Source organism: Trachypithecus francoisi, unplaced genomic scaffold (assembly GCF_009764315.1).
Source record: "Trachypithecus francoisi isolate TF-2019V2 unplaced genomic scaffold, Tfra_2.0 Lachesis_group11, whole genome shotgun sequence".
NCBI classification, from domain to species: domain Eukaryota; kingdom Metazoa; phylum Chordata; class Mammalia; order Primates; family Cercopithecidae; genus Trachypithecus; species Trachypithecus francoisi.
In genome coordinates, this window is record NW_022681456.1 from 124,801,965 (window position 1) to 124,815,850 (window position 13,886).

The following is a 13,886-nucleotide window of genomic DNA, read 5'->3' on the forward strand; positions in this document are numbered from 1 at the left end:
AAGAGAATCCCTCACAACCTGTGGTCTCCCACTGCTTTGGTAGGAACCTTGTAAACACAGCAGCAGCCCCCCAGGAAAGTCTTGGAGAAAGGAGAAGCTGATCAGATTCAGAGACTGAGGCATCTGGGCCTCCAACCAAAGGCTCCCCTGGCCCTAAAAAGTCAGACTCCCGTCTCCTTAGCCCTTTCCCTCATAGACCAGCAGGTGGCACCCCCGACAGGGATTTCAAAACCAAAACTAAATTAAAGTGGAAACTCAGATCTTTTGTTTATGCAAATAGTTCATTCCCTCCAACATTCCTCCGGGAATGGTCCCCCCTCCATTCCACAGAAAACCCTCCCCTCCCTGCTGTGCGTGACGCGGGCTCCCTCTGCACACAGTGCACGAAGACGCTGTCAGGAGAGCCCAGGATTCAACACGGGCCTTGAGAAATGTGAGTAAAGGTGATGGGCACCCAGGAGGGAGGGGGAAGCCAGGGGAGAAGCCAGGGCATGGGAGGCAATTCAGGGAGACGGGAACACCCTTTTCTCTTCATACACTCTTCTCTCATCAATCCCACTGTGCACACACATGGACACACACAACACACGCCCCATCCCTCCTCCTAAGGACCAGAGGAGACCCTATACACAGAAGCTCATGCCATGGTCCTTTCTTCCCTCTGGGCTCATGGCAGGGAGTAGCGAGAGGAGGGGACCCACTGCCCAGGAGGGGACACTCTGCCTGTGTCCCACACTCCACAGATGGTCTCTCCCAGACGCTCTTACTGAACCTGTGGGAGCCCTTTCAGAGACCCACGGGTGGAAACCCTCACCCTCCACTAACTTGTCCCAAGCCAGTCCTATTCCTGGAAGGGGAGGGGAGGGATGGGGCCGGGCGGGGGAGGAGGCTGGAAAGGGAGTGTGAGGGGAGTGTGGTGGCCTCTGGACTGGACATTGCCCTGGGGAGTGACCCAATGCAGCAGCTGCAAAGGCCGCCCTCCCCACCCAGGCACCCCTGCTGAGAACATGTCGGTGAGGTCCAGAGTGGGCAGAGAGGAGGATGCCCAGCGGTATGGCCATCTCATCCCCTGCCACAGCCACTGCCCACATGGCAAGAGTGCTGAACCTCTCCAACTCCAGACACTCTCTTTTGTCTTGGCAGGTGGCTCTTGTACCTCCTGGTGCCGGCCCTGTTCTGTAGGGCAGGAGGCTCCATTCCCATCCCTCAGAAGTTATTTGGGGAGGTGACTTCCCCTCTGTTCCCCAAGCCTTACCCCAACAGCTTTGAAACAACCACTGTGATCACAGTCCCCACGGGATACAGGGTGAAGCTCATCTTCCAGCACTTTGACCTGGAGCCTTCTGAAGGCTGCTTCTATGATTATGTCAAGGTAGGGGCAGGATGGGCGGGCAGAGGGGAGACAAAACGGGACCCTCTGGGATTTGGAATCTGTATGGCATGCACACCCCCAGACACAGATGGCCGATTGCATCTCTTAGAGCCAAGGGTTGCCCTGGATGGAGCGCTCGCTGGTGTAGAGGCCCTCAGTGAGCACTGAGGGGAGAAGCACAGAGAAGGGGACAGGACTCACTCAGGAAATTCACTGTGCACTGAATCAGGAAAACCTTCCCCATCTGCTCTCTAGCTGAGAGCCTTTGGGAAACCACCGTGCCTCAGCTTCCCTGTCTCCAAGGAGAAGATTGGCATGGCTGCCTGCCTCAACAGGAACACAGGGACATGAGGAGGAGAAATGTGTGCTCTGGCAGCACAGGAATAGTCTTCAGCAAGGACAGTAGGCTCAGAACCCTCACCTCTGTGACAACCTTCCCTGGCCCATCTTTCTCTATCCAGTAAAAATGAGATTCAGGGCTCAAGCAGAGCCTGCGAAGGTCCAATAACTACCATTCCCAGGAGACCACCGGAGGTAGGAGGTATGCACGAATAAGATTGCGGCTGACTGCCACAGTTACTACTTGAGAGAGTTACTACTTGAGACAGTCACTACAACAGTTACTAATGTTACTACTTGAGACCATCATTATGAGACTGAACAAAGGAGGACAAACACAGAAATGAAAATTTAAGACAAAAGAAACTGTTTTAAAGAAAGAGACCAAGGGAAGAAGAGAGCTCCCTGCTTCTAGTGAACAATGGCCGCAGACCCCGAGCTTCCACAGCCCTTCGTATTTATTGGGTAGAATGAGCAGGGAGGAGGAGATAAAGATTGGTCAGCTGCTTGATTGATCACAAGGTTCATATTATTTCTTTCTTTTTTTTTTTTTTGAGATGGAGTCTTGCTGTCGTGGCTCACTGCAAACTCCACCTCCCGGATTCACGCCATTCTCCTGCCTCAGCCTCCCCAGCAGCTGGGACTACAGGCACCCGATACCACAGGAGGTTAATTTTTTGTATTTTTTAGTAGAGACGGGGTTTCACCATGTTAGCCAGGATGGTCTTGATCTCCCAACCTCGTGATCCACCCGCCTCGGCCTCCCAAAGTGCTGGGATTACAGGCGTGAGCCACCGTGCCCAGCAGGTTCATATTATTTCTAACAGGCTTCAGATATGCCCTGTAGATAATCACAAGAAACACTTGGGGCATGACTGCCCTCAACATTCCTTCTGAGCAGCAGATGCAGTGTGTCAGTTTGCCAACATCCTGCATTTATGAGAAGAGTTGCTGTTTACTCATATAGCCTCCAGTGGTATACCGAGTTGATCACCACCCTCACTCTTTCAGCCTCCAACATCTCTCCCTTTTTGTTTTTGAATTAATTTAGTAAAGACAATTCCAGGCTGTGCAGCCTTCAATTGCCGTTGGTAGTTTGTTCCATCTTCACATTCAGATTCAACTGGCTCATGGCTCGCACTGCAGGAGCGAGGCCCATAGCTGGGATCCATGGCTCTCTCCAGTCTCTGGTTCCATGGTCTCACACACCTTGAGGGCACCCACCTGGTTTGTTCATTTCCTGTGAAAACATAAGCATACCCTCGTCCGCAGTTAGGAAATCAACCGAAACAAAAGCAAAGGCTTTTGTGGCTGTAGCCAGGAGGCATGCTGTTGCTGAAGCATCTGCTCTACAAGCTGTCACTCAGCTTCTGCCTCTTTGGTTAATTGCTGCGGGGTAAGACTTTCCACTGATAATGAGACAGGCTCTTTCCAATCAACAGAAGGCACAGAGAAAGCAATCAAGGCTTATCCTTCTTGTGCAATAGCACAGCAAAGAAAACAATCTTCAAGATCTATTACCACAAGAGACCAATCTCTTGCTCCCGTATCCATAAGCCCACAAAACTTCTTTCTTCAATTTACACTGAACAAGTTAGTCTATTAATGCCATGGGTTGTGATAGATAAATTTCCCGTGTAGTTGTACTTCCAAATCCCCGATTCCCTTGTTTCTCCTTTCGTGGAGAAGGGTGCAATTTACAGGGAATAAGCAACAATTGAGCAATATATTCTCCCTGGTTCAAAAACCCAAAGATCTTATGCCATTACCACTACCTGAGTTTCTCGTTTGTAATCCAAATCAACAATTCCCGGAACCACAGCAATGCCCTGTAAGTTAAGATGACTTTTGCCTAAAATTAATCGCATGTGTCCTGCTGGCAAAGGTCCCCAAAACCAGTGGGAATCTTAGTGTGTCTGTCTCCTCCAACTAACATAACTCGTTCTCTGACTAGGAGATCTAATCCTGCGCTTACAGGTGTTTCTGCTACTGGAGGGAGCTGGAATCAATGAGTCTCCAGAAACCCACCCCGGAAAAGGAGTTGCAACCCAGATAGAGAATGCCCTCATTGTTTGAGGTGCCCAGGTCCAGGCCCCCTTCTCTTTTCCCAACAGGGGTGGGGGTGGGGGGTACCATTTTGATGAAACTTTGAGCGGCATTGATTAGCCCAATGATTTCCTTTATTGCAACGAGAGCAAAGTCCTAGCTTTTTTTTCTGTTGAGAGGGGACCTGTGTTATCAGATCCCTTCTGCCCAGAGGTCTGATGGCATTCTCCTTTAAAACATCCAATTTTTCTACACTTATAACACTTTCTCACTTTAGGGCTTAACCCTTGGCTTCCTTTAGATCTGTCAGCTACCAAATTAGCCATTGTCTGAGTCAACACTGCAGAACAATGAAGCTCAGTTCCCACATCTTGACAAGCTGAGAAAACCTCCCAAGTCCTCTGCACATCTCACAGGTGCCAGCACATGTCCACAATCCATGAAAGCCAAAGCCAAAGTTAGCCTTTCTGTAGTCACAAAAGCAGACGGTTCAAGCCAGTTTTTATCTGCCCTCTCCTGTTCACCACCCTCAATAGGTACTGTAGGTGCAGCAAAAAATTAGCTCAAACCCTGAAATAATAACAAAAAGATGGTACTTACCAAACTCCAAACAAAAGAGAAAAGAAATAACCAAATTCTTCCCCATGTTACCCTGATTCAAAAACTTCCTGTTCTCTATACCACTTTAGAGCACTGACCTTATATTGCTGCCGGCAGACTTGTAACGGGCTTTCTCATTCGTCTGGTAGGTTTTAGGTTTTTCTGGGCTTTAGTTTTTCTGCTCCAGCAGACTGTCTTCACTCAAGTCCCTATAGGACCCTATCTGTCCCTGTCTGTCCCTGCAAGTTTCTGCCAGTCTTTCCTAGTCTTTCTTTATCCCTATCTGTCCCTGTGTGTCCCTATGGTCCCTGTTAGTTCCTACAAGTTCCTGCAAGTCCCTACCTATCTCTATTTGTCTCTATTTATCTCTATTTATTTCTATGTATCCCTACTCATTTCTATTTGTCCCTGCAGGCCTCTTCAGGTCCTTGTTTGTCCTTGATTGTCCCTGTTTGGGCGCCACTTGTGACTGATTGCCACGATTACTACTTGAGACCATCACTACAACAGTTACTAATGTTACTACTTGAGTCCATCATTACAAGACTGAACGAAGGAGGACAAATGTAGAAATGAAAACTTAAGACAAAACAAACTGTTTTAAAGAAAGAGGCCAGGGGAAGAAGAAGAGAGCTCCCTGCTCTAGTGAGCAATGGCAGCAGACCCCGAGCTTCCACAGCCCTTCACATTTATTGGGTAGAATGAGCAGGGAGGAGGAGGTAACAATTGGTTGGCTGCTTGACTGATCATAGGTTTATACTATTACTAACAGGCTTCAGATGTGCCCTGTAGATAATCACAAGAAACACTACACTTGGGGCATGACTACCCTCAGCATTCCTTCTGGGTGGCAGATGCAGTGTGTCAGTTTACCAACATCCTGCATTTATGAGAAGAGTTTGCTGTTTACTCATGTAGCCTCCAGTGGTATACTGCGTTGATCACCACCCTCACTCTTTTGGCCTCCAACATAACATGAAAATGGAACATCTTCCCCACCCAGAGGAATTGGTGAGTGTGCAGTGTTGGGCGAGGGCATTTGGTGGCAGGGGCAAGAAGAGGTTGAGGAGGCTTTGAGGAGGAAGGAAGAGGGACAAGGCCATACCTCCTGACCCTGAGACTGGTGAGCTTCAGGGCTCATGTTCAATCAAGGGCATAAGGAGGCACTCAAGGTGTGAATGGTTTCATTAAGCCTAGGTGGAATCGGAAGGCAGAAAATAAAGTAGACATGTCTGGGCTCATGGAATGAGGGGAGGGGAAAGGCTGGGTACAGGCAACCAGGACCCCAGGGGAACAGGCCGTAGGAGGTGGGGATGCAGAATAACCTGAAACCTGCCAGAGGAGCAGAAAACAGGGAAGGGGTGAGGTACCCAGTGCAGGACAACATGAAAAGAATGAGTCAGTGGGAGACTTGGGGAACAGTTGAAGGTCACATGGGGAAGTTTGCAGCGGCCGAACCCAGCAGGTAGTGACCAGCAGAGCCAATGTGGTGCATGATTCACTCTGGGCGAGACAAGGAGGACCATCACTGAGCCACCACGTGCGCCACTCCACAACAGGTCTTCTTCCTACTCCTTGTCCTTCTTCCACCAGATCTCTGCTCATACGAAAAACCTAGGGAGGTTCTGTGGGCAACTGGGTTCTCCACTGGGCAACCCCCCAGGAAAAAAGGAATTTTTGTCTCAAGGGAACAAGATGCTGCTGACCTTCCACACAGACTTCTCCAATGAGGAGAATGGGGCTATCACGTTCTACAAGGGTTTCCTGGCCTACTACCAAGCTGTGGGTGGGTAGCCCCCCAGGGATCCCTTTTCTCTAATCTCAGCCACATTGAATGGAGGCCAAGAAAGGGAATCTTGAATCCAAAGAAGCTGAAAGCCTGGATTTCCTTGTTCCTTCCCTCAAGAGAGCTTTTCCTAACGAGGCCTGTCAACCTGGGATCTGTGCCCATGGAGCAGTCCCCAGAGAGCATTGGAGAGGCCTGGCCTGGAGGTCCAGGTGACCTAAAGATGCCTTTGTCTTTAGGCCTCTGGTGAGTGACCTCCCTAAGATAAGAGCCACTAATCAGGTCTCCCAGCCGGAGCTTAACCCTCCTTCCTGAATGCCTTCCAGACCTTGATGAATGTGCTTCCCAGAGCAAATCAGGGGAGAAGGACCCCCAGCCCCAGTGCCAGCACTTGTGTCACAACTACGTTGGAGGCTACTTCTGTTCCTGCCGTCCAGGCTATGAGCTTCAGAAGGACAGGCATTCCTGCCAAGGTGAGCCAGAGTGGTGTAGCAGGGAGGCAGGGGTTGAGCTAGCCACAGTGGCCCCATGATGCCCTGTGGCTCTGGTCTCACAGCTGAGTGCAGTAGCGAGCTGTACACGGAGGCATCGGGCTACATCTCCAGCCTGGAGTACCCCCGGTCCTACTCTGCTGACCTGTGCTGCAACTATAGCATCCGGGTGGAGCATGGCCTTACCCTGCACCTCAAGGTCCTAGAGCCTTTTGAAATTGATGACCACCAGCAAGTACACTGCCCCTATGACCAGCTACAGGTACAGCCATCCTACCCCTGAAAGACCCCTTCCTCCTCTTCTGTCGGCACTTAGCTCCTCTTGTCTCAATTTCTTCCTGGATATCCTGGCCTGCTGGGGCAGGAATTGGTCAACATCACCCATGGGCTGGGCAAGTTCCCACATAACTGGAATTGGGTTGTGGGGATCCCTTTCCACCTTCCCCTGAAAACACACATAAGGCAGGATTTCATCACCACCACCACCCTGGCCACCAGGCTACTACACAGTTGGCCCTGTGTAAAAATGTCCAAGCTGGAAAAAAAAAAAAAAACCTCCTGCCCTACCAGATCTATGCCAACGGGAAGAACATTGGCGAGTTCTGTGGGAAGCAAAGGCCCCCCGACCTTGACACCAGCAGCAATGCTGTGGATCTGCTGTTCTTCACAGATGAGTCAGGGGACAGCCGGGGCTGGAAGCTGCGCTACACCACCGAGAGTAAGGCTCCCTGGGGGCCTCCCTCAATGGCCAGCAATGGGGAAAAGGTGGGAAGAAGGAAGGGCAGGTGGCTCTGAAATAAATATGCCCTCTGGTCTCCCCAATAGTCATCAAGTGTCCCCAGCCCAAGACCCTAGACGAGTTCACCGTCATCCAGAACCTGCAGCCTCAGTACCAGTTCCGTGACTACTTCATTGCTACCTGCAAGCTAGGCTACCAGCTCATAGAGGTAAGAGCCCAGGGCTGAGGCGAGAGAGCCGGCCCAGCATCCTGGGGGAATTCAGATGGTGGGTTCACAGAGGATTTAGTCTCACCCCAGCTGGAGTCATAGACGTTTCAGCTGGAAGAGTCTCCTGGTCCACCAGCTCTCCAACTTGCTGCACACTTAAAACAGAGAGTTTACAATCCTGGAAGATTGCTTGAGCCCAATCATTCAAGGCCCCTGTGAATAGCCACTGCACTCCAGCTTGAGCAATATAGCCAGACTCTGTCTCTAAAAAATAAAAATCAGTCAATAAATAAATACTGAAGTCAAGGGCCCCCAGAAGAGACTCTCATTCCATTGATCTGGAGTAGAGCCTGAGCAACAAGACTATTTAAAGCTACCCAGGTGATTCTAATGTGCAGCCAAGTTTAAGAACTATTGCCCTCGTCCAATAATCAAGAAAGCTGAAGGAACTGGAAAGGCGGGGTGGAGATGTAGTGACTCATCAACATCACATAGTGATTTTCTACGGCAGGGACTAGGACCCCAATCTCCTGCCTCCTGCTCCAGGGCTCTTTTACACATGTTGGTGGTCTCACCCTGGGCCCACCGTCCTGTCCTCAGCTCTGAAGATTCAGGAAGGAATATGGTTTTATCGGTGGATCAATCTCACAAAAGCTGGTAAACTAAAAATTCTCTGTGTCTCTGGACAGAGACCCAAGACTGGACATCCCTTCATTGCTCAATAGGTCCACATGGAAGACTTAATCAGAATCAAAGAAGAGACCTATGACATGTCCTTAAGTCACAGTTAATTCATTTAATGCACATTTTAAGGGTCTACTGTCAGGCACTGTCCTAGATGTGGGAAGTTCAGTAAAAAGAAACCCACAAAGTCACACAGCCTTTGCGGAGTTCACATTTGAATGTTGCATCAAGTCGAGTTCATCTGATGCATTGTTCTTTACTCCAAGGTGCTTCCATCTCCATCAGGAGGATTGGGTGGGTGTCCTGGGTCCAGAGGACTGGAGACTAACAAACTCTCTGCTCATATTACAACCCTCCCTTGCCTGCACCACCCACTGCCCTTACTTTTGCATTTGTCATTCACGTCATAGAATTTAAAGCAAGTCACACCGTTTCTCACATTACCTACATTTTACTCAGACGGTCTAGTTCTCATACATATTCTCTTGCAATCTTTCCCAGGACTAACTCTATGGAATTATTTTTGGTCTTTTTATTTTAGTTTTGAGAGACAGTCTTGCTCTGTCACCCAGGCAGTGGCATGATCTCAGCTCCCTGTAAACTCTGCCTCCCAATTTCAAGTGATTCTCCTGGATTCAAGCTATTCAAGTGCCTCAGCCACCTGAGTTGTTGGAATTACAGGCGTGTGCCACCATGCCCGGCTAATTTTTGTATTTTTGGTAGAGATAGGGTTTCTCAATTTTCCCAGACTTGACTCAAACTCCTGGCGGCAAGTGATCCTCCACCTGCCTCGGCCCCCTAGAGTGCTGGGATCCCAGGCGTAAGCCACCGCACCTGGCCAATTTTTGGTCTTAGTAAAACTCACTCATATTGTCCAGTAACTTTTCATTTCAAAGACTGCCATTTCCTAGTCTTGTCCCTGCTCAACAGCAACAGCCCTTCACATACATCAACGTCTCCAGCACCTTTCAAAGGAGTGAGGTGGCTCTAGGATTTCAGGGAAGGCCTCTGTCCTTAGGAAAACTGCAACCCAGGAAAGAGAAAGTGATGCAGGCCTGGAGGCAGGGGACTCCAGCCAGAGAAACCTGGTTCTGCCCTGGAGCACAGGCTTTTGTTTTGATACAAAAAACACTCAAACGTGGCTTGTGATTTTTTAAATTACAAATTGTGGGATTCAATTGGACCTCAGTGGGAACAGGCCACAGTCTAGAGAGAGGATGATGGGGTCTATCAATTAGTCCCGCTCTGACTTGCTGCAGGGTGGCTCAGTGCTCCTGTCTGCAATGGGCTGGGGAGAAGGAAGAAGGAGCCACATCCATGGGGGAGCTGAGAGATGTCTTTGTATTGCCTCCCACTCCTGTGTGGGAAGGGCAGGAAGGGGACCTGCGTTGCCTCTTGGCACTGATGACACCTCTGTCCTCTGCTCAACAGGGGAACCAAGTGCTGCACTCCTTCACAGCTGTCTGCCAGGATGATGGCACATGGCATCGTGCCATGCCCAGATGCAACAGTAAGTCACAATTCAGGGATATGATCCTGGGGACTTCCCACCTCCAACCTTGAGGACCTGGGCCAAGAAAGAAGGAGGTGTCCAGACTAAGCCTCTTTCCAACAGACCCTCACCCTTGGATGAGGGTCTAAGAGACTTGTCCTTTGATGCCTATGGCCCATCTCAGGAATCAGTGAGTCCTCATCTCAATGGGATGGATGGGCTCTACCCAGAACTGAATTTCACACCACCCAACTCCTGTCCATTGCAAGGGCCCTCGCCACTGACTATCTTTTCTAAGCTTCTCAGCCTGCTCTGCGGGTAGACAACTCACACTCCCCCCACTAAAGTTCCAGCACAGTCATTCTCAGCTCTCACCCTGCCCTGTGTTCTCTCCAAGTCAAGGACTGTGGGCAACCCCGAAACCTGCCTAATGGTGCCTTCCGTTACACCACCACAATGGGGGTGAACACCTACAAGGCACGTATCCAGTACTACTGCCACGAGCCATATTACAAGATGCAGACCAGAGCTGGCAGCAAGGAGTCTGAGCAAGGTAGGACCAATGCAAATGGAAATTTCCTCCCTTCCATCCCCTTGGAGTATCCTCTGAGATTTCTCCCAGTAGAATCCCTAGGGAATGCATATTAAGGTATCTGCCAAGGCACTGGCTACAGGGGCCTAAATTATAGTGCTAATAGGAACCTTGTAAGTTTGAAGAAGGAGGCATCTAAGCTGATGCAAAGAAAAGATTCAAATCACATAAACAGCTCACTGTCACCACATCATCCCCACTACTACCATTGCCTCCACCACATCCCCAGTGCTACCATCATTGCCATCACCACCACTACCAGTAACAACACCAGCAACACTACCAATAGCATCAATGCCAGCACAATCACCACCATCACTGCCATCATCACAATTGATATCATTATCATTACCAATGCCACCATCACCACTACCATTATCACTACCACCATTACCAACACCACTATCACCATTACCAACACCAACACCAACACCACCACCAATGCCATCATCACCATCATCACCATTACCAACATCATCATCACCACCAACACTAACACCACCATCACCACCATCATCATAACCAACACCATTGTCAACACTACCATGATCACCACCACCATTACCAACACCACTATCACTACCATCACCATTGCCAACACCAACACTACCATCACCTCCATCACCATTACCAACACCACTATCATCACCACCATCACCAGTACCAACACCATCATCACCACCAATACCACCATCACCACTATCACCATTAACAATACCACCATTAACAACACCACTGTCACCACCGACACCAACACCACAATCACCACCACCATTACCAACATCAACACCACAATCACCACCAACACCAACACCACAATCTTCATCACCACCATAAGCACTACAGCTAACTCAGTGAAATTCCCCTCTCCATTCTCCCCTCTCAACCTGGTTGTGATTTTTGCACCTAGTTTTACTAAATGACTCTCACTCATTAGTGGGTATTTTTCAAACTTTTTTTAAATATTAGAAATCACATGCATTATAGGTTTGAAACAGAAAAAAAAAGGAAAAAAACCTGGATTATAAATGGTATTCCTTAAGAGCTGGACTTTGGAGTCAGAAAACCTCTTGCACCTTGATTCTGGCACTTAGAAGTTATGTGACCCTGTGCAAATTATTTAAGCTCAACTTCCTCATCCACAATGAGGATAATAACACACACCTGCAAGTGTCACTGTAGTGTTTAAATGAGACCATGCAGATAGAGTAAGAAACATGGCACATTTTCAGCAATCAGAAGACGTAGCTACAATTATCATCTATGATTCCACGACTAAGACGCAATCACTGATAAGATTTTGATATATTCCTTCTGGTTTTTATGTCTACTTTCACAAACAGGGATCACAGCAAACATATATCAATAGTTAAGCATTCTGATTTTTTTACTTGACATTAAAACAAAATATAGGTCTAGAGCCTCTGAACACTTGACATTTTTTCCTTCTAGAGTTGAGCCTTTGACCTTTGGCCCTTGCCATGTTGTTCCTCCCTACCCCTCTCCCCGTCGAGCACACTCAGTACTTGCTGCCTCTGCAACCTAGTTTTCTTACCCATCACCTCCCAACTTGATTCTTGCCTCCTCTGCCCTCAGGGGTGTACACCTGCACAGCACAGGGCATTTGGAAGAATGAACAGAAGGGAGAGAAGATTCCTCGGTGCTTGCCAGGTGAGTGGAAACCCTCTGGGGCCATCCTCAGGGCCTTTAGCAGTCTGCAGGGCCTCAAAAGCAGTGTGGCCCAGAAAAAGGAGACAGAGGAGAAGTGAGGGGAACATCCCAGGAGAAAGCGAGAGAGGGGAAGAGTGCTGAATTCAATCCCGAAACGCCAGCATTTTCACTAAGCAGATGGGAAGTCAGAGAATAAAAACAATGGGAGATACCCTAGGAAGAAATAAACAAGAACAAGGGGCAAGATGTGGTGGCTCACACCTGTAATCCCAGCACTTTGGGAGGCCGAGATAGGCGGATCACCTGAGGTCAGGAGTTCGAGACCAGTCTGGGCAACAATGGTGAAACTCAGCCTCTACTAAAAACAGAAAAATTAGCCAAGCATGGTGGCACATGCCTGTAGTCCCAGCTACTTGAGTGGCTGAGGCACAAGAATTACTTGAACCCAGGAGGCGGAGGTTGCAGTGAGCTGAAATCGCGCCACTGCACTCCAGCCTGGGCGACAAAGCAAGGAGTCTCAAAAAATAAAAGTAATAATTTAAAAAAAAAAAAAGAACAAGGAGAAGAGCCTGTCAATAGGCCGGTGACGGAGGTGTGGGGATGGGAGGAGAAAGAGAAAAGAGACAGAAGCCAAAAAGAGAGGGCAAACATGGAGCTGGCTGGCCACAGAGGGAAGAGGTGTGGGACCTGGAGCTGACTCACCCTTGTCTTCCCTGTCTCTCCCTCAGTGTGTGGGAAGCCCGTGCACCCCGTGGAACAGAGGCAGCGCATCATCGGAGGGCAAAAAGCCAAGATGGGCAACTTCCCCTGGCAGGTGTTCACCAACATCCACGGGCGTGGGGGCGGAGCCCTGCTGGGGGACCGCTGGATCCTCACGGCTGCCCACACCCTGTATCCCAAGGAACACGAGGCGCAAAGCAACGCCTCCTTGGATGTGTTCCTGGGCCACACAAATGTGGAAGAGCTCATGAAGCTGGCAAATCACCCCATCCGCAGAGTCAGCATCCACCCGGACTACCGTCAGGATGAGTCCCACAATTTTGAGGGGGACATCGCCCTGCTGGAGCTGGAAAATAGTGTCACTCTGGGTCCCAACCTCCTCCCCATCTGCCTCCCTGACAACGAGACCTTCTATGACCTGGGCTTGATGGGCTATGTCAGTGGCTTTGGGGTCATGGAGGAGAAGATTGCTCATGACCTCAGGTTTGTCCGTCTGCCCGTAGCTAATCGAAAGGACTGTGAGACCTGGCTCCGGGGAAAGAATAGGATGGATGTGTTCTCTCAAAACATGTTCTGTGCTGGGCACCCATCTCTAAAGCAGGATGCCTGCCAGGGGGATAGTGGGGGCGTTTTTGCAGTAAGGGACCCGAACACTGATCGCTGGATGGCAACGGGCATCGTGTCCTGGGGCATCGGGTGCAGCAAGGGCTATGGCTTCTACACCAAAGTGCTCAACTACGTGGATTGGATCAAGAAAGAGATGGAGGAAGAGGACTGAGCCCAGAATTCGCTAGGTCCAAATCCAGAGAGCAGTGCGAAAAAAAAAAAAAAAACTGACCAGTTGTTGATAACCACTAAGAGTCTCTATTAAAATCACTGATGCAGAAAGACAGTGTGGAAATTCTTTTTCCTATAGTCCCATTGACATACTTTACCTGAAACAACCCAAAGAGGCCCTTTCTTTCTTCCAAGGATTGCAGAGGATGTAGTTATCAATCTCTAGCTGTCACTTTCCTTTCCCACTTTTATACCATTGGGTCATTGAATATAACTTTTTCCAAATAAAATTTTATGAGAAATGCCAGCGTGCAAAACGAGTCAAAAGTTGTATTTATTTTATATAAAAATATTTTGTAAGGAAGGTCA

At 49.2% G+C, this 13,886-nt stretch overlaps 1 protein-coding gene across 2 annotated transcripts; it reads left to right on the forward strand.

Moving 5' to 3' along the window:
- The first annotated feature begins 221 nt into the window (after positions 1–221).
- Positions 222–13,628, forward strand: LOC117090591 (complement C1r subcomponent). 2 transcript variants are annotated; one of them, XM_033222973.1, is made up of 11 exons: positions 222–433; positions 1,144–1,372; positions 5,951–6,143; positions 6,470–6,616; positions 6,700–6,896; positions 7,205–7,352; positions 7,460–7,581; positions 9,697–9,775; positions 10,155–10,310; positions 11,946–12,020; positions 12,749–13,628. In XM_033222973.1, coding segments are annotated over exons 1-11 (2,118 nt in total). In that variant the 5' UTR covers positions 222–431; the 3' UTR covers positions 13,519–13,628. The 2 variants fall into 2 exon arrangements, with proteins under 2 accessions (XP_033078864.1, XP_033078863.1); XM_033222972.1 differs by lacking the exon at positions 222–433 and adding an exon at positions 920–1,051.
- The last annotated feature ends 258 nt before the right edge of the window (positions 13,629–13,886 follow it).